The sequence below is a fragment of the Dendronephthya gigantea genome, unplaced genomic scaffold (assembly GCF_004324835.1).
Source record: "Dendronephthya gigantea isolate DGI-Jeju-01 unplaced genomic scaffold, DenGig_1.0 000036F, whole genome shotgun sequence".
NCBI classification, from domain to species: domain Eukaryota; kingdom Metazoa; phylum Cnidaria; class Anthozoa; order Malacalcyonacea; family Nephtheidae; genus Dendronephthya; species Dendronephthya gigantea.
Genome location: NW_021163046.1, coordinates 764,199 through 783,380, shown reverse-complemented (window position 1 = coordinate 783,380; position 19,182 = coordinate 764,199). Strand labels below are relative to the sequence as shown.

The following is a 19,182-nucleotide window of genomic DNA, read 5'->3' as shown; positions in this document are numbered from 1 at the left end:
AACTCTTAAAGGAGTGCCAAATCGGAAAAACAGTTTGATCCGTCAACTATATATTTAATTCAACTTATGTCTGCCGGAACACGTTAAAAATAGCAATACTTTAGATTACTAAACACTCCAATATTATCGCAAACAGATACAAACAGCTTTAATTACTCTTACCCTTAGCAATATATTTAGTTTTGTGTGCATATTTTTTCTTTTAAAAGCGTTAAATCGTCACCTTTAAATATACGAAATGACTGTGGTGTATATATTTACAATCACATGAATTGCAAATCTAACTATTATATAGCTATTCTCATGCAGTCATGATTTTCTATATCCAACTGTATACTCGGCCTTGCTAGCAATGTTTTGCTGTCTACGAGACTTTAACTGGCGCGATGGACTCGTATAGTTGTCGCTTATCTGTATGACTTAGGCATTTTGAGAAAACTTCGTAGTTTCTCACTACAAGATTAAAAAGCGATATGAGTTAGTATTTCCTTTTCTTTTTCAGAAAAAACATTTGAGAGAACTGTTTGCCAAGTCCATCGCTTTGATTATGGATAGGTATTGTTGAATACGGGTGGAATCAATTACTGGTATATATTTCTGAATATGGTCGCCGAGATTTTGCGCCAAGATCTCGGCCAAGATGACGAATCTCGTCGCGTCCTAAGATGCGCGTTTTAGGGGATTGGTCTCGAATCGAATGTATAAATAGTTTTTGATGAATGAGCGTCATTTCGCAAACCAATCGAGGCGTGACATTAGAGTCTACATCCGGAAACTTCACTTGTAGGACACTTGAGGTGTCGAATGAAAAGCGCCATTATATCTCTAAGTCTTTGTGGTAAGCAGAACAGTCATCGCGAATCCATCAATTCAACAGCTAACGTACGCATCACAGCATAATCTTCTCAGTACCTACAGCCGAATATGTTTTATTTTCTCCTATTTCTGATGTGGGCGGACGGAATTCTATGCAATCGAGGTACGTAGTTTTAACGTGTTTTAAGCTATATCGCTCTTTCACTAAGCGGGTTGTTCTTCTGCCAAATTCTGCAATGTTTACATCGAGTTTCGATTCTTTTATCCTCCGCTGTCAACATTGTTTATAAAACTAGAACGGCTGTAACTCTTTCGAGACGATAGGCCGAGTTTACTGTTTGAAAAAGATACATTCAAACGGTAACAAGCGCGAATGACTGCGTGTGTTTTTCCAAGCTTTGTTATTTAAGACAACAAACTTTGTGTACAAAACCTTTGGAAACTAATGTGTTTATATAATGGCACATTGTTCGAGGTCTTATGAAATGCAGCGCGCATTTCTAACTTCGCGTAAGACGGACAAATTGCGAAAAAGCTTGGCGTAACTGCTGTGTCCTCGCATGGAATATCCATCTAAACTTCGGCACCTGTGAACCCACCGAAATGCAGCGATAATCTTGTTTTGTGCCTGGTCAAGGCAATCTCAAGCACAACGTGAGCTGAGATACATTAACAAGCTTACGCGTTTGTGATAAATTGGTAATGGGGACCCCTATTGAGGCACCTGCCGGCTCAGTGCATATTTTTGTACTATTTTGCTTCGGGGTTTAATGAGCCCGCGCGTATATGCATGCATCACTATATTTTTATCTTATAAAACTGAATTTTTACTCGGACAGGAATGTCGTGTAATATTGCGAGGTAATAAATAGCATATCTACTTTTGAAATGCGACTGGATGGATACATTAACGCTATCTGCTCGCTCGTAATCACAACGAAAACATGTAAAAAATTTCAATAACGAAACATCTCACTGCAAGTGGAAGTCCGTCTTCCGTTCCCGATGGGAAAATTGAAAAGCCAAAATCGACGCGCAAATATTTTGTGTTTATGTTTTACCGATTCAGTATTGTCGGCGTATGTTATTGATTTCCGATGTAGCCTCGAGATTTATCGGAAGCCTTGCACGAACGTAAATATTAATTGTGTAATATATTTTTAAGTCAATATATGAAATTTTCAAATGCATATGTAAGAAGTAAGTATTGGTAAAAGAGGAATCTTTGTTCAAGAAAGTTCGTCAGTGCACAAAGATAGAAACTTACTCTCTTCCTGGGACTGTCAGCGCCAAAAACTTCGCTTCAATTAGCTTGGATTTTAACCAACGTAGATAATACATAATCCATTTGGATTTACCCTTTTGTCTGATTTTTTTTTTCACGCGAAATATAAGCTTAACTTAGCCAAGTTGCCAAATTAGCTCGGCATTTCTTAAGCCGTCTCCATACATGGGAACCGAAAATTTCGAGTTTTTGTTCGTGAATTAAGCCCTATCGACCCCGCAAAAACCTTTGCGAAAGCGATCCTGAAGAGTATCAGTCTTTGAAAACTGTATTATGTCAATTAAGGTTTTTAGAAACGTATGTAGCTACATATTTGACGTCAAATAAATCCGTTTAAAAAGTATTATTGCCATTTTGCAATGCTAATGTGCATTCTTTGGATGTTAAACTACATCGGAACAAAGTGATTTTTAAACGATTTTTGGCTTGGCATAAACATTCCGTGTGCAGGTGTGAGAAAGTTGCATTTTATTGCGACGATATTTCAAAACTGCGATAAATGTTTAACCATGCAAAGATATCTCGAATATTTTCATTCAAAGAGCTCTTTGCAGTGAAAAAATCGTCAAGTATTTACCCCTAATCTTTATATCTATAATTAACGTGGAAACTCTAAGTAGATCGTGACTGTCGTGATTCGAAAATCCAATTAATATAATGGCATATCATTTTTGATATTAGTATATTAGTTTGTTAGATCATTTCAAAGAACAAGTTAAATATAGAAAGTGACAATCTTTAAGCGACTGATTGTCAGCGATTTCAAGGAACACAATTTAGGCAAAAACACTGACTCGAAGGCAAACGTATTGTCTATTTACTGACTTGGCTCCTGTGTTAAGAAATGGCTCAATATCGTAAACTGCCCTCGAAATTCCATTTTTTGTTTATCGCCGTATCGAACTGCTTGAAGAGGATAATTGCCTACAACTATGGCTTATTTCGTTGTTTGTTTTTGCATGTTTTCTCGCGAATTATCAAATTCCTCACTTAGTACATTAAAAAAAGTGATTAGAAAATAGGTTTAATGCAGCCAGTCGCTATATATACACGCTGCAGATATCTTTTGGCCATGGGAATAACTTTGTTCATGTGACTAGGTGAGAGAGAGGGTGGGGACGTGTGTGACTGGTATCAAAACGACAGTGGTCGGGTTACTCGGGTATTTCAATTCAATTGACCGCCTGAAATACGAACTTTCTCGTAAAAATATAAAATTCTAGGCGCACCATGCATGCCATTTATGGTCGGATATGTGGAGAAACTATTTAACCGGATTTATCGTTTTTCATGATTGTAATGGTGATTTCATGCAGTGTATACAAATTGAAGCAAATTTCAAAATGAATTGAACTAAATTACTAAAATTGAGCCTTTTGCAAGTGTCAGGATATCCTTTAAATCGAAGAGATATTTTCGCTTTCCCTTGTAAAAGACAAGGCAGGGTTGGATTATCCGTCTTGCTCTCCTGTTAACCGTCCTGGAAACACAACAAGACGGAACTGAATAATTTTGATCAGGATTGCCAATTTTTTTGAAAAACCGTGCTAATATTTATATTTCCTGTGTTGTACAAGCGTTTACAGTACCGTTGGTTTTACATCAGTCAGTGACATCCGGCAACAAATTGATGAGCATAGACTCAAATACTTAGTCTACAAGGGAAGGGTTTTTGGGTTCCGACACGACGTGATAACGTGAGGTGTTGCAAAGAGGTTGACTGTGATCATATTGAGTAGAAACGCCGAGATGGTCTGGGCTTTTTTCCGTTCCTGTTTACGCGCTGTTCTGATTCACTAATTTGGTTAATTTGCGTAAGTTCTGACCTTGTAACGCGCGCAGCGGTATCTGTGAACGCGTAGGAATCACACAATTTGTCAACACGTTGAGTTCCAAAATCTCAACAGGGTTTACGAGCAAGCTTGTTAAGGAAATCTGACGATGATGTCATTTAATCGAGTTTCTGGAAGATTGTCAATCAACAGACAAGTTTCTATACTGAATCATTTATTGATTTCTGGTAGCATTGTATATGCTAAGTTTTTTCGTAGCAGGTCAAGTTTTGTAGATAATAAAAGGCGGTGTCTGTGGAGATTAATGATGTCAGAGGGCTAAATGAATATTCAAAATACCCGTAGACATTGTTCCTTCACCGTAAAGGGAGATAACGTGACAAGCAAGTCCGAATAATGTATAATTATGCCCAGCATTGCAATAAACAAGAACAATTTTCTAAAGGCAATTTATATCAACAATGATAGTTGGTTTCCACGCATATTATTTTTCTTTTTTATAACAAGTGAGAAAAATGCTTTGATTATATGCGAAAGCTCATTTCCTCCAGATGGAGTGGCTGTTATTGGACCAAGGCGAAGAGCAATTAAATCAGATGAAGTATTTGGAACAGAAAGCCTGAATTATCGATGCTGCTTGAATCGAATCGCTCGATCGATATGTGCACTGGCGCATGCAGACTACAGAATTAGCCCAAATACTGCAGCATTTTTAAATAATTGAATTCAAATTACCAGAATAACGCTGATAAATTTCGATTTAAAATTTATGTCAGAGCTTTAGTTTGAAATTTAACATATTTATAAAATTTCGCCTAATTTCATGAAGAATAACAGGAGATATATAATGGTTTTAATACTGCAGAATGGATTTCTATTTTGCAATTCTTCTGAGCAGAATAATACGATAGTTCCTTGTTAACCAATCAATCCAGTTTGCGGTCAGTTTTCCCGCCTTCGTCACGATGTGATTCAGTTTTGCGGTCAGTTTTCCCGCCTTTATTACAATAATGTTCTGCATATTAAAACGATATTATCCACACAAAATTAAAATGTTCCTGTTCCTCAACGGATATCAAAGATGTCTTTTCAACGCTGCTGTGGCAGAAGGCCAAAACTTACGCGAAATTTTAAAAAACAGGAAATTTGTTTTGCTTCTCGCAATTCGGTCAAAGTTCAATCTCTCAAGTGATGACGAGGCTAATAAACAGTTGAAATCTAATAATGCCTGCTTACATCTTATGAGAATATGCCATAATCAGATTTCTCCTATAAGAGGCTAATATCCTACTTAGTGTATATGCTTTTGCCCATAAAAAGCGTTTGCATATGATGTTCAACATGTGAGGCCTAGTCAGTGTATTGGCATGATCGACAACTTCAAAGGAGTTAATGCGAATGGATTATGGTTGGAACACTTGTCGATTTCAACTCTTTAAGTGGATTGGGCATTATTAGCAAGCGATTAACTCGGTTTAGTTTCCGCGTTTTTTTAGAGAAAATCTTTAATAAAAATTCGTTCGTTGTTTACCATTATTTCGTCCGTTACATCAGCACATTTTTTAGAAGCAATATTACGTCGACATTGTTCAACAGTAAAAAGAGTTGTCAAAGACCTATTCTTTACTCAAAGAACTCTTTTTTAAAGCATAGTTTAAGATCATTGTTACACTTCACAGACTGACTAGTAAAAAGTTGTTTTGTTCTGAGGTCACGAAGCATAATGACAAACCTTTGTGGCCAGCCTTGACCTGTTTGAATCTCTCTAAATTATCAAATCAAAAGGGAAGTTACTTAGAAACCGTATGAAAACGATTTTAACTGTTTGTTTCACTGGTAAATGTGAACGTTGTTGTCGTATAATCACTCCCCCAGTTCACAAAAGTATGTTCAGTTTGAACGTACATGCTGAGGCGATAGAGTTTTGATGGCACAATATACGATGAGTTTCTTTCACCTTTGAGATAGTCGTGGACTCGACCACGCTCATGTCTTATGACACTCGTGTGAAACGGTAATCACGGTCCTTACCAAACGAAAGTCGTGGGATCTCTAAGGTAGATCTCTCGTTGTTTCCTTCCACAAAGAAACCTTCCTGTTTCGATGCACCCCCTCATCTTTTCTCACGAGAACAGAATTTGTATCCTGTGTTCTACCAGGGCCATGCAGGTGTTCAAAATCCGGTCAAATCTTCAACATAAATCAATTTCTGCAATCACTTGTTGTAAAATTGAATATTTTGCCATAAATATTTTTTGGGTCACTATAAGTCTTTGTCTAATTTTAAAACGAACACCGGTGCAGAAGCATTTTTTTCTCTGAAATCCCGTGGTTGAAAAAAAATCTGTGATCGAATAAACACTTCCCATATTTCGAGCCATCTCATCGATAGTTATAATATCAATACTCACGAGCACAGATTCAGCAAAGCTAAACAATTATACATCATAGATTATGATATGAATTCCTAGAAATCTGTAAAATTCTTGTAATTCAGCCATTGGGCTGTCAGATAACGAAAAATATCTATCTGTCCACCTATAATACATCTATACATTGTTAACGTAATTTTGACTGATTTGTTTTTTCCAATGTAGCTTCACATCCTCCGAGTTTTACGGACGTCAAAATTAAACAAACGTATGTGTCCTGGCCTATCAACACTCCGCTCAGTTTAAAATGCAAAGCAAACGGTGACGGACCACTCACCGTGAACTGGTATAAAAATGGCCGGCGTATTGAAACCACAGCAAACGTGTTTCAAGATCACAAGTGGAGTTTGAAATTTCGTAAACCGAAACTTTCCGATAATGGCGTCTACACATGCATCGTCTCAAATGATTTTGGTTGGATCAAACGCAATTACAGCCTCGAAATTTTAGGTAATGAAAACTGTATTTGAAAACCTTTAGTATTGTTGGAGATGTAGGCTTGTGTGAATCGCTCTATATGAATACAGCACAAATACAGAGTTGAATCACTTGCACAAAATTTAAATAATCGTTAGGAATTCGTCTCCATCACATCGTTGCTTGTAGAATAGTTGAAAGAAGATAGATTTTTCAACACTATATTCATCTTCGTTGCTTAGAGGGGGTTCAACAATCCATACCAGTTCTAGTTCCTGGCTATCCAAAACCAGTCACAGCTAGGGTCGGTGACAGCGTAGAGCTGGAATGCCTCGAACAGCCCAATCCAAAAATGACCCACTACGAATGGCTGAAGACGGACACTTTGGATGACATTACCGGACTTCACGAGAAGGGCCACGGGAAGTTGAGCCCCATGAAATACAAGCCTTTCACAGTTGAGGGAGAAAAAGGAAGGTTCCACGGCGTAAAACTGCAATTGAAACATATCACCAAAGAAGACGAAGGTTTTTACACATGCTTTTTGTCCAATGGCGATGGTATGACGCATGGATCGACGTTTCTCAATGTCACGCCTGTTTCAAGAACAGGTAATGTTAAGAATAGATGTGAATTAACCCCACATGGATTTTATCTACATCCAATCTATATTTCAGCCCCTCATCCTTATTTTATCTCCTTTCTCCAATTTATCCCCTAAACCCACATTTCATCCCCTCAATCCACATTTACCCTCATATCATCTACCCATTCACGTTTATGCTCCGAGTGTGCATTTACCCCTACATCCACATTTTGACCTCTGTCCTAATCAACATTCTACCCCTATCCACATTTATCCCTTCATCCACTTTTTATCCTATGCATCCACATTTATCCTCCCAATCGCATTTTCCCCTAGAAGTAGTGCCAATCGTCATCTTATTACACATTCTATACATATGTACCCTTTCAGATCCTCCTGAATTCCTCGTTCCCAAACACAAACGGAAGCATTTCATTGCGAGCGTGGAAAATGAAGACGTCACATTCTCGTGTCTCGTCCGTGGTGGGGCGCCACTCAAGTATCAATGGCTGTACAACGGAAAACCCTTAGAATCAACCGAGAAACACGAAATACGTGAATCGGAATTGCTCGTCAGACACGTTCTACGTGACGACGATGGTGTTTATACGTGCAAAATAAAAAACGACTTTGGTCGCGTCAAGCATAATTTCAAGCTGAAAGTTCTCGGTAAGCTTATAAATGAACCTTTGTGTGTATGAACCCAAGTCGTAGTTCTGATTCTGACAGCTTCTAAACCAGCTTATCAAATCATTCATCAATTGACTCTATCAGTAGCGCGTTTATAGTTTATTCTAAGATATATGTTTTCTATTTTCTTCGCAGCACGGCAGCCATTGTTCCCGAGCCATCCCGTTCTTCTTCCTGGCTACCCTAAAGACAACACAGCAATGGTCGGCGATTCCGTCGCTTTGTTTTGTGCTGATACAAGCGACGCGCTCGTCGACTACAGGTGGTTAAAATGGGACAAATCCGTGAAGAGTTTTACAAAAAAGGAGCTTCTCAACACCTCGTTGTTTACCGTCGTCCATCCAAAATATCACGGACATCCTCCGCCCAACAAGAGAGGGGTTTATTTGACGTTGAAAAATTTGACAATGGAAGACGAAGGGTTGTATACATGCCTGGTTACAAGCAGTTTCATGGGCTACGCGTACAGAAGTGCCTTTCTGAAAGTACAACCTGCTGTCGAAAGTAAGTTCTTAACGTTTGAACGTAGAATGTAGATTTCTATGTCATGTGATGCGTGCGGAAAATCTGAGAATATTATCAGGATTCTTTCATATTTTCAATATTAAAAACATTTCGCAAAACTTAAATTATGTCTAAAAAATATGTTTACCATAAAAACTAGATTTAAAGAAGGAGATTTTTCGCGGGATTCCGAAGAGAAAGTGCATTTAAAAACACGAAGTTACTGTTGTATTCATTTCAGTAATAGTTTATAAATGTCAAATTTATAACAGCGATATAGCTTGCGTTAATATTTCGACAAAACCTCAGTCGCTTTGTGTTTTGCAACTATGAAATACTCTTTTAAACTTCGTGTATAACAAAATGAAAATAACAAAGCTAAAATAAAGTGGTTTTGTTTAGCCCGACGAAAGGATTTGATGTTTTGAACTTTTTCCCGCCAAAATAAACAACACATAAATTTAACCGAACCTTTTCCCGCTGAAATTAGCAACACGATCCAACGATGATATTTGTTGAAATTTTAGAATTTTTCGACCAGCCAATTTCCGTCGCTTTGTCGGAAGAAGCACAGAGCACCTCGGAAACTATGTCGACAATGAAAGAGGCAGCCACAACACTGTCAACGGCAACTAAAACTCGCCGCTGTTTCAACGATGTTGAAGAGTTCGACGTCACAACTCGTTGTCAAACAACAGGCGTTTGTGCTGCCCTGTCAAGCAAGCAAACAGGAAAAGAAAAACTGTTTTGCGATCACAAAGGGCTGTGTTCTGAGCACAATATTACCACGGGCGAATGTAAAGAGGTACGTTTATAGAATATCGTCAAGAGTTCAATTAATCATCTTTCATTATGCATCGTATTTAATTCGATAAACCAAATTGTAAACAAGTTTTGAATTGAAATCAAAATCGGTGTGATTTTGTCAATGTCAAATTTTATCAAAGCTTGATGCCGCTCACAAATCTTACTCTCAAATCTCTCAAGTTTTACATCATAGCCATAGTCAAATTCTAACTATATTGAATTTAGTCAGCTCTGTATAAAAACAATAGACCTTATGCATAATGACGTAACAAGCTCTGACACCTGCAGACAATTCTGGTCTTATTAGTCACGGCGGGAAATTTTGATGTTTGAATTTTTTGCCGTGACTACTAAAACCATAATTCCCTGCAGGCGTCACGGCTTGATACGTCATTATGCATAAGGTCCATTGCAGCAGAAGTATTTCGTATTAATTACGCGCATGAAATTCTTAAATCTAGGAAAAATTGATTTAGCAGTAGAACTTTTGACAACTATAGTTTTCTGTTGTTGCAGATAAGATTTGTCGGAGTTCTGTGTTGCTGTGACGAGGATCTTTGCAATCGACGACAAATCAAACTGTTCCAGAAAACAAAAAAATCGCTCGAAAACTCTTCGGTAAAGTCGCGACTAACCCCGGTCATTCTTTTTTCAACCATCGTGCTTATAATCTCCGTTATGCTGGGGTTGCTAGGCTACCGCTTGCGTCAGCGGAAGGCCGCTCTCAAGGAGAGCATTGTCCACACCACGAAGCCAAGTTCACGAAAAATTACTAAAAGAAAGGTCATGGAAACAAGATGGCTCAAGGAGGATGTGTGATTCGTTGTAACGACCGAGCAGTTTGTAAATAAGGATAGACTAACGACTATTCATTTAAATTCACGGTAGTATATTATGACAGAGCCGACGTCGAGATGGTTTTAATTATTGACTATATGCATTTTAAACGTCTTTGTCTGAATGTTTACGCTTTTATAATGCGAATGTTTTTGGCAACGATGAACACCTCATCTGAGGCAATGAATTAAACCTTGCTCGTATTCAGTAACAAAGAACTTTTATCAACTATGGGCTGGTTCAAATTTTGATGAAAGTCTTAAATTTGTGATAATATCGAATTAAATCGAGCTGGCCAAAGGGATAGAGTTTATCCATCCATCTGCGTTTTAAAATATATTATATATATAAACATGACGAATATTTTTCATTGTTTATATTTATCGAGAGATTCCTTTTAGCGGGTTTCCCCATAATGGTGTGTCAATAAACACAAGAGCCTATCTCATGTACTCAAGAATCGACAATTACTACTGCATCGTTGATGACACTTTAGTTATCTTGTTTTTTAGCCGGGCATGAGAGCAGTGTCGCTCTATTTGGTTTAAGTTTGATCTGGTTTAAGCCTATGAATTGTGTTTTCTTCATATCCGAAATAGATCAGTCTGAATAGAGTTTTTAACTGAGCAAGCGTGTAAAGACAAGCGGTCATTAGTTTAAAACAAGAGTTTTGAATTAAAACAACGCGTTCAAACGTACGGCGGGAAATATATGGCTTGTGTATTGATACATAATATATACACAAAGTCTAAAAACATATGCGGAAGACATGTTTAATTGAACTGTGGTTAGCTCGTTATTAGTGGAATATGTAAGAAGCATTATTAAAAATTTTATCAAGGAATTGATTTCTTTGTATTAATTCCAATACTTTCAAAGGCATAGTCGCCCCTCCGTTTTGCTTTTGCAGCGGTTTCTTTGATGCAGTAAACCGCTGACCATTACCGGAACGCGGTCGAAAGCCTGTTTTATTGATGGCAATTGAATGATAAAGAACTATATGGCAATGCAATTGAAAACTATTTTTTAATGGGTATGATGGCGAAAATTAAAAGGAATGACATAAAATAAAAGCAAAATAGCACACTTTACCGATTTAACGAGCTATTTTGACCCAAATACATTTACAATACATATAATCATTAATCGTTTTATACCGACTGATATTGAATCACGTATATTCGTGGCTTGAAATCATCTAAAATTTCGTGAACTTTTTGATAAGGCCTTTCGGTCTGACACGATTTGTTTAGCATGCAAGTATGGATGCTTTGCGTTCTGAACAGCGTTCAAAAGGAAACCTAAGATATATATTGCAATCGTATTTTTTGATATTTCGGTCGTGTTGTCAATTCAAGTGCTTTAAAAACATGGACTTATTTGAATATTCAAATGAGATGCTAGTATTATTACGTCTATCAATACGAGCGTCGACTGACTTGGCAGGCGTTTAGCATCGGGGAAGAAACACACAATATATCAACACTTTCCGACTTATTTGGCGGCTCGTGTCTTGCGAGGCCCAGCGATCTGCTGTTGACAAAAACCTGGATAGCTTAGAGGGCTTTTAAGCTCAATAGAAACGAACGTTATCGTGTTGTTATGTCGAAAGACGACGAGGAGACATACACGTATTTATTTAAAGTTGTCCTGATAGGCGACAGCGGAGTTGGTAAGTTTGAATGATTTCTGTCGTATATACGGTGACTGAGAACTGTTTTATAACTTCTGCACTGAACTATTGCCATATTTACTTAGACTTTCGCGAAATACAACATAAAATTTCGTGAAATTTACGATATAAAGTCCTTATATGGGAGTATATGTGTATAAAGCTATACTCAATGAACGCTATGAAGTTGATTTTGACTATTATAACTGTAAACTTTTAATTTTCCCAAAAACTATTGATTATATTCGACGTTATACACTTGAAGAAGATGTTTGGGTCTGTCGGAAGCGAAAATTTGCCCTAATGCTTTGTGTCGTAGATTGATATTAATCCTATGGATAAATATTTATACAGAGATGGACTATTGGGTTTATATATTACATATATATTATTGACTCTGTGAATAAAGCCATATCCCATATCTTTGTTCGCACTGTTTATGCACCGTTAAGTATTTCTCGGCAAATCCAAACGGTTACGATCAATTTCTCAGTTATATAGTGGCTTCAAACTCACCGTATAAGTAAATTATAACTTTATTTTATCGCTTTGACCGTGGGGGACCATATTCAGATATGGAAAGTTTATTACCAATGCCATACCATGCCGCCCCAGCCAATTCAGTTTCGTATATATCTGATTAATATATATATAATATTATCATCCACATTGGCAAGTCGTTGTTAGCTCATCAAGATATCTCGTAATGATACATCAGCTGTTAGAGAGAACGTATAGTATTCACTAAATTATTAGCAGAATTCGAGTTGATAATCGCTTTTTAATATGAGCTAAATGAATGAACAGATATGCTTTATAGTTACTGTACAAGATATTGATTAATAGCGACGAGTTCTTGACGACAAAAACTTTTACAAACTTTCTTACACGATTCGTATGCTTGCGGTTTGAACCACCTAAAATGGATAAAACACTCGTAATATCTTTCCCTTTTATCGACGGCAGTTAATATTACACGGTTCCTTTGATAAGCAGTCGTATAATCTGCGGTTTGTGCCAAATTTTACAGTTCATTTTACAAAATTTTGCCTCAGCAAAGCGCTGATCGAGTTGGTTTCTTTTTTCTTGTTCATTTTGTAAAACATATACTTTCCTATTTTTGACATAAATCCGGCGTGCGAAAGTCGCCTTTCAAAATACATCAAGGATAAAAAAAACTCGTTGCTAAGGCCAGTTTCCGTACCAAGTGTTAACTGTATCTTCCTGTATTCCACAGGCAAGTCCCAGCTTTTGACAAGGTACACAAAGAATGATTTTCAACTGAGCTCAAAACCAACCATTGGCGTGGAACTCGCTCATGAAGATATAGAAATTGATGGAAGAATCATTCGTGCTCAGATCTGGGACACAGCAGGTACGACTGATGTAACACTGGAGTGCTCATCTCATCAAAGTCGTTTTAGCAACTGTCAAAATATACAAAAGAGATCGCCAGATCGTCGACTACTTCTCGAGATGTCTTGATAGCTTCTTCACTTAATCCATATAGTAGAAGCTTCGAGAAATATATAACATATTTCACGAAACATATTTCGAGAAACAGAGAAATATATAACATATTTCACGCTTTAGAAAGTTGCTAAAACTACTCTGAAACAATATTAGCACATTTAGGAGTTCCAAGGTTATCTTAAACAAATTTTAAAATGCATCTCCAATGTGCATCTCCGATGTCCTATAAAAAAGTACCCTCATTGAAATCATCTGACCTTTTGTTTTGAACGTGCGCTCTGACACCTCTTGGAAGTTAATGAGTACATGCATGTCGGAATAAATATAACTTCAGTCCTGATCGTTCAAGTAAGATATGATGAACCGCATTTTTTGAAAGCCAGTGAACACGGCGAAAATAAAGTTAAACAAACAAACAGTTTTTTGATCATTTTGAATACATCGAGACGCCATGGATTAAAGTTTCTTAGTTTGCAAAATCAGTCGTAAACCGGCCTAAATCTTCAAGAGAAATAAGGTATTTTAATAACTATGTCCTTCATGACAAAATTTATCAATTTAGGTATTTGAGGGTTATCTAGCTTTTAAGCTTATACGCTGCATTGCTGAATATATTGTCGAGTTATTCGTTCAGGAATTCTATTCCTTCAGCTAACGCAACACGTCTTGCTCATCCACTTGACTTTAAGTGGAGAAAAAAAGTAACTTTAAATGTCGTTTCAACTATAAATAAAGCGTCGGTAACTATGCCTGCATGTAATATTGCACACAATGTAACAGAATAACAAAGAACCTGCCAATCATAAATGCGGCTGAGTCAAGCTCCGCGTGTGTTGTGAAAATATTCGTGATTGGTTGTGAGCATTTAGGAACATTACGGTATATACCGTACAGTAGTAGGTAAACGGTGTTAAGAGATTTGCTTGAAGCATGTATGCAAGGTCTTGTTTCGAGGCAGTCAAGGACTATGCATTATGACATCAGATAAGTTTCTAGCCTAAATTCAAATTTACTGAACATGTTTCTCATAAAAAGCCGTACCACATATGCATTGATGTTCGCTTTAAAAGAATTCTTGGTGAGTTTCAAATATTGAACGTCTAAATCTAATTGTTTATCCGCATTTTCTCACTGAATGAAATAGTTAACATATCCTGTCAATAAACAATATTTGTTCCGAATCATCGACCTGTGTGTGTACACTGTAAAAACATTGACCTACTTAAAGTCTCAAATTTTCATATAGTTGCATGCAGTTCGATGTTATTAATATAGGAAAATTACATGCATACAGCACACGATCCTTAAGGAAAGTTTCAACTCTTTTCTTCAGGCCAAGAACGATATCGGGCGATCACAAGTGCGTATTATCGCGGGGCACTTGGCGCCATTATAGTGTACGACATTACAAACACGAAGAGTTACGAGAATGTCGAATTATGGGTCGACGAGTTACGACAGCATACGGACGATAAAATCGTTTTAATGCTTGTTGGCAATAAGGTCGATTTGCGCCATTTGCGCGCGGTCGAAAAGGAGACTGCGTCGAGTTATGCCGTTGAAAACAAAATGCACTTCGTAGAAACGTCGGCTCTGAACGCGATGAATGTCGACGTTGCTTTTGAGAGCACTTTGCGCAAAATCTACGAAATTGTTCGCGAACAGGAGAGCGATCGGAACGAGGCCGAGAATGAACAGGCATCGATGCTGAATAAAAAAATGAACGGAGAGAGTTCGGTTCGCTTAAAGGAGGATGCCAACACAGATAAAGTTCGGCCATCTTGTTGTTCGTAATCACGGGGTATCGTTCGCTCTTTGGTGAGAAGTTGTATCATTAAAGTAAAGTTAAAACTGATTTCGACGCTATTTTGCTTCGCAAAAACGGGCAAAGATGAACGAATGTTTTGAAACTATATGTGCAGTTTACATCTGGGATAACGGCATCGCTGGTTTACGTGTCTGCACGAAAGCCTGTATGCTCGGAAGTTGACGGAGAACGACGTTGTCCGGCGCACTGGTGTCGCTGTCCAGGTTCAATATGTGGAACATAAATGTCAGAAACTAATATAGGATGAATTTCCTCTGGCCATGGATATGTGAATTCTTGTATTGTAAAGTCTTATCTCATTAAAAAAATGTTTATGAAATGTTGTAGTTAAGTTGCAGTTATACCGGATATTGTTTTTTTTTCAATCGCTTTAAAATCTCCCGTTGTTTGCTATAGCTTTGACTAAATCTTAGTATTCCTAAATCGAGGATCCCCTTTAATAATTGGTGGTTCAACAGATCAAATTTTATCGCTTTTCAAGCATTTTTAGAACGGTCGTCAAAATCACTATCCGGTGGATAGCGCTTTCCAGCTATCGTACAACCGGCCCCAGATAACTTAAACGGTGTTATCAGGTCAGAATATAGAGCAATTTGATTCATTTTACTTCACTTGACTCAATTTAATGCATAGTTTAAATGAATCTATTACACCGGTGCATTCAATTTGTTTTCAAACTATTCACTATTCTATTCAGCATGAATTACTTTATCAACCTTTAACATAAAGGAACGCGGAGAAATTTCCAGCGGAAACACAATAATCGAAATTAGTTCATGGATTGGGCCACTTTGAGGTTTAAATAATCTTCAATAAAGTACAAGTCCGGAAATAAATCAACGACAGCAATTTCTACAGCTTCGACAAACGTGACATGACGTAAGAATTCTACGCGGTCGCTGGTGATTTTTGAACCGAGACATGTCTGTAAGGAATGTGGAAAGAAGTGTTGTTAGTTCTGCGCAGACTCGGCCTACCTTCGGTTAATCTTCGCAGGGTATTCGAAAGCGCGAATTTTTGAATTCAGCTAATTGGTTGAAAGTGTAAAGTCAATTTTTTTGCTATATTCACTACGAGTTGAGTTAAATTAGTTACGATTCATGCCGTGAGGACTAGCATTTTTCCACAGACAACAATATTGTTGATAGCTACATACCAGATAAAGTTTGACATGTTCTGTCAGTTGATGTGAATTGAAGTCCAGAGGTTTTATTTTCCCCTTCATCTAAAAATGGAAAAATGAACTGGTAACGAGTCGCTCTACTTAATAAAGAGTTGTGAAAACGTGAAATAACTTGTTTTCAGCCATGGTCGTATGTAGACGCTATTATAAAGTGAATATCATAGAGCTATATTGTCTGAGAGTATTGTCAAGATATAAACTATTAATTGCTGACTACTTTTAGCCAAATTCCGAATGCATTCATCTGCCTTGAAATGTGAAATTCCTTCTACTGTTATTCAAGGTTTAGTTCATATATTATGAGACATCAATCTCACCAAACGATACAACGGCCATATTGTTTCATGCACAGCATTTGCCAACTTTTTTAATCCCTTTCGTAAATTTGTGTTCTTTTCACTACCAAAAGAGAGCTTCAAAGCCGCGCGAGATATGGGCCAAAGCGTATTTTTTATTTTATCCAAGTTTTCATGTATCTAGAAAAAGTAAATAAAATAAGAGAAAATTGTAAAAATAAGGATTTTCAAATGAAGTGCGATCATTATAATCAAGTAATAAAGCAATCATTTAAAAGTTCAAGCTCTTCAGCAATACAAATAGCGGTTGTATAAGATAACTTTAGATGAAAGGACAATTTGCCCTTTCTATACAAAATGCCTCAAGGATTATGTAGTGGGATTCAGTGAATCCTAATCAAAGTCGCATTGAACCTACCGTGTGCTTGCTCGAATCATAAAATCTGTAAGTATATTCATTGTACAACAAATAGGTTGGGATGGAACACTGGAATAAACAGAATTAAAGAGTTTTATTAATGAAATCACATTAAATCTACGCCAGGGCTGATTAGCTGAAAATTATTTGAGATGATTTTATCACAACACCTTAAGTTCCGTCCTGAGGCTGACAGGATGATTGAACATATTGCTAGTCAGAATTGTACTTGATCCGTTAAACAAACTTAATAACTTACCATCGCATGATTACGATCGGGAAGACCGTATCGGTTCCTTCTAACCCCAAACTAAAAATATGCAAATGTCATCAATCGATTGATTATAATCATAGTTAAAACACTGTCAATTTAACTCAGCCTTTTAATTTGTCAAGTGTAAGCGTCTAACTTTCGTTGTGATCAGAGCACTGTTGATAGATATATTTCAACACGACTGGTAAATATTCTGATAATTTGTGATAAAAAAGGTTCGTGGATATACCTCAGGTTCATTCTGTCCGGAGCTTAAATTCCATCAGAAATAGTATTGTAAAACAATTTTACTTGCTGCATAAACGTACCATTGTTTCGTAAGTTAGATGGGAGGTTCGCTTCAGTCGAAGTATACTGTGATATAGGTTGGTGAGATCTTGTTTAAACGATGATGGTGATGGTTTCGCAAACCCACCAATGGCAGAACAGATTGTCACGAGGAAAATTACTCTAATAATGTGCCTTGGAAGTTTCATGATAGTTCGAATGAAGACGAAAGGAAACTATGAAAAAAATCCAATGAAAAATTTGGAAAAATTGAATTTTTTTATTCTTGATGCTCATAATACAGTGCGCTTGAAAAACCCCAATTATTGTTTTATGCGATTATTTTTTCAACTACAAACTAAACGCCAAGTGAGACTGAATTTCACACCGATCAAGAACCTCGCACTCTAAATAAGATAATTCCACTCGAAATTAAGACCCTTTAAACCTCTAGAATTTACGTGCATCGATCGCGAGTGAAGTGCAAACAATCTCAATTGATATACATTCTAAGTTTGTTGATGTTGGTACGCTCAGGAACATGTAGATTTTGTTTGAAATTAGGTCTTGTAGTTTGTGGACGTTTTCTAGTTAATTTATTTTGTCAAGGAAGTTCTCAGGACCGTCTATAGGCGTGCATGTGATTTTAAGGCGATTTATTTGCTATGATTCATAATCTTTGAAGTAACAATTTAAAACTGTCACGTATTAATTCTAAGTAAAGTTCGCCGATTCTAAGACTTCTTTATATTTACTAAGAAAAACAAATTCAACTAATCGATATTTATCTAAAAATCCATCTGCATAGTTTACAATATTTCTGATTTCAGTGCGACTACAATACTACAATAATTATTTAATATCTATAGTTATTATCGCGAAGACATTTCACTTAGAAAACGTATTATTAGAATTACCTTTACTGAATTTGAACTTTGGCTTATGCGATGTGAGAATAACAAATTTTCGATGTAGTTTCTCGGCTGTGATATGTTTGACGACCATGATCGACTTGGGTCTTTTATACTTCCAGTGAGACGAGGTCATTTCATCCGTGAAGCGAAATTTGGAATAAAAATAGAACATTTAGGTTTTATGATCTTGATTTCCTACGTATTGGCCGTAAGTGAAAACCGATCAATCTATGACACAACGAAGAACTGCGCCCGGCCTGTGATTGTCAGGTGTTCGGTTCGACCAGGCGTGGCGACTCCCCCACCGCGTAAAGTTAAAAAGGAAACTATTTTGAGTGCAATTATTTAACTTCCTGCAAGCAAAGTGAATATGTAATGTTTGAAACAAAGCTCGAGAACAATGTTATAAAGGTCATGTTATACAAATAAAACGCCCTGGTTGGAATAACAAAGAAATGAAACAAGACAAAGGTTTGACTTACTGCATTTTGATGATAAATTTGAGCGATGGGGCACGTGAAGTTTTGCAAAAAGAGCAGCGTAAAAAGAGGATATTGCAAATGTTTCAAAAACAGTAACGTTTTCAATTCAGGTTTCGAAATACATTTCTAGCTATTTCTGTTTTGCTTCGGATGAATTTGGCGCCGAAATACCCCATTATTAGAACAGCAGTTTGCTTGAAGGACATTG

At 37.0% G+C, this 19,182-nt stretch overlaps 2 protein-coding genes across 2 annotated transcripts; both read left to right on the top strand.

Moving 5' to 3' along the window:
- Window positions 1-797: 797 nt before the first annotated feature.
- On the top strand, window positions 798-11,003 carry LOC114525951 (hemicentin-1-like). The gene is made up of 7 exons (XM_028547412.1): window positions 798-979; window positions 6,492-6,776; window positions 6,986-7,354; window positions 7,720-7,998; window positions 8,155-8,523; window positions 9,051-9,328; window positions 9,847-11,003. Exons 1-7 carry the CDS (start codon window positions 925-927, stop codon window positions 10,147-10,149), a joined length of 1,938 nt encoding a protein of 645 aa, XP_028403213.1. The 5' UTR covers window positions 798-924; the 3' UTR covers window positions 10,150-11,003.
- A 333-nt stretch (window positions 11,004-11,336) lies between these two features.
- LOC114525981 (ras-related protein RABA2a-like) lies at window positions 11,337-15,444 on the top strand. Its single transcript, XM_028547454.1, has 3 exons — window positions 11,337-11,839; window positions 13,077-13,214; window positions 14,646-15,444. The coding sequence occupies exons 1-3, from the start codon at window positions 11,770-11,772 to the stop codon at window positions 15,104-15,106; spliced, it is 669 nt and encodes a 222-aa protein (XP_028403255.1). The 5' UTR covers window positions 11,337-11,769; the 3' UTR covers window positions 15,107-15,444.
- The last annotated feature ends 3,738 nt before the right edge of the window (window positions 15,445-19,182 follow it).

Bases quoted from the DNA above. Each gene is read 5' to 3' on its own strand.
- LOC114525951 (XM_028547412.1), top strand. From the start codon at position 925: ATGTTTTATTTTCTCCTATTTCTGATGTGGGCGGACGGAATTCTATGC. The intron at 7,355-7,719 runs GTAATGTTAAGA...GTACCCTTTCAG, and splicing joins CACGCCTGTTTCAAGAACAG to ATCCTCCTGAATTCCTCGTT. The intron at 8,524-9,050 runs GTAAGTTCTTAA...TTGAAATTTTAG, and splicing joins AGTACAACCTGCTGTCGAAA to AATTTTTCGACCAGCCAATT.
- LOC114525981 (XM_028547454.1), top strand. From the start codon at position 11,770: ATGTCGAAAGACGACGAGGAGACATACACGTATTTATTTAAAGTTGTC. The intron at 11,840-13,076 runs GTAAGTTTGAAT...TGTATTCCACAG, and splicing joins GATAGGCGACAGCGGAGTTG to GCAAGTCCCAGCTTTTGACA. The intron at 13,215-14,645 runs GTACGACTGATG...TCTTTTCTTCAG, and splicing joins TCAGATCTGGGACACAGCAG to GCCAAGAACGATATCGGGCG.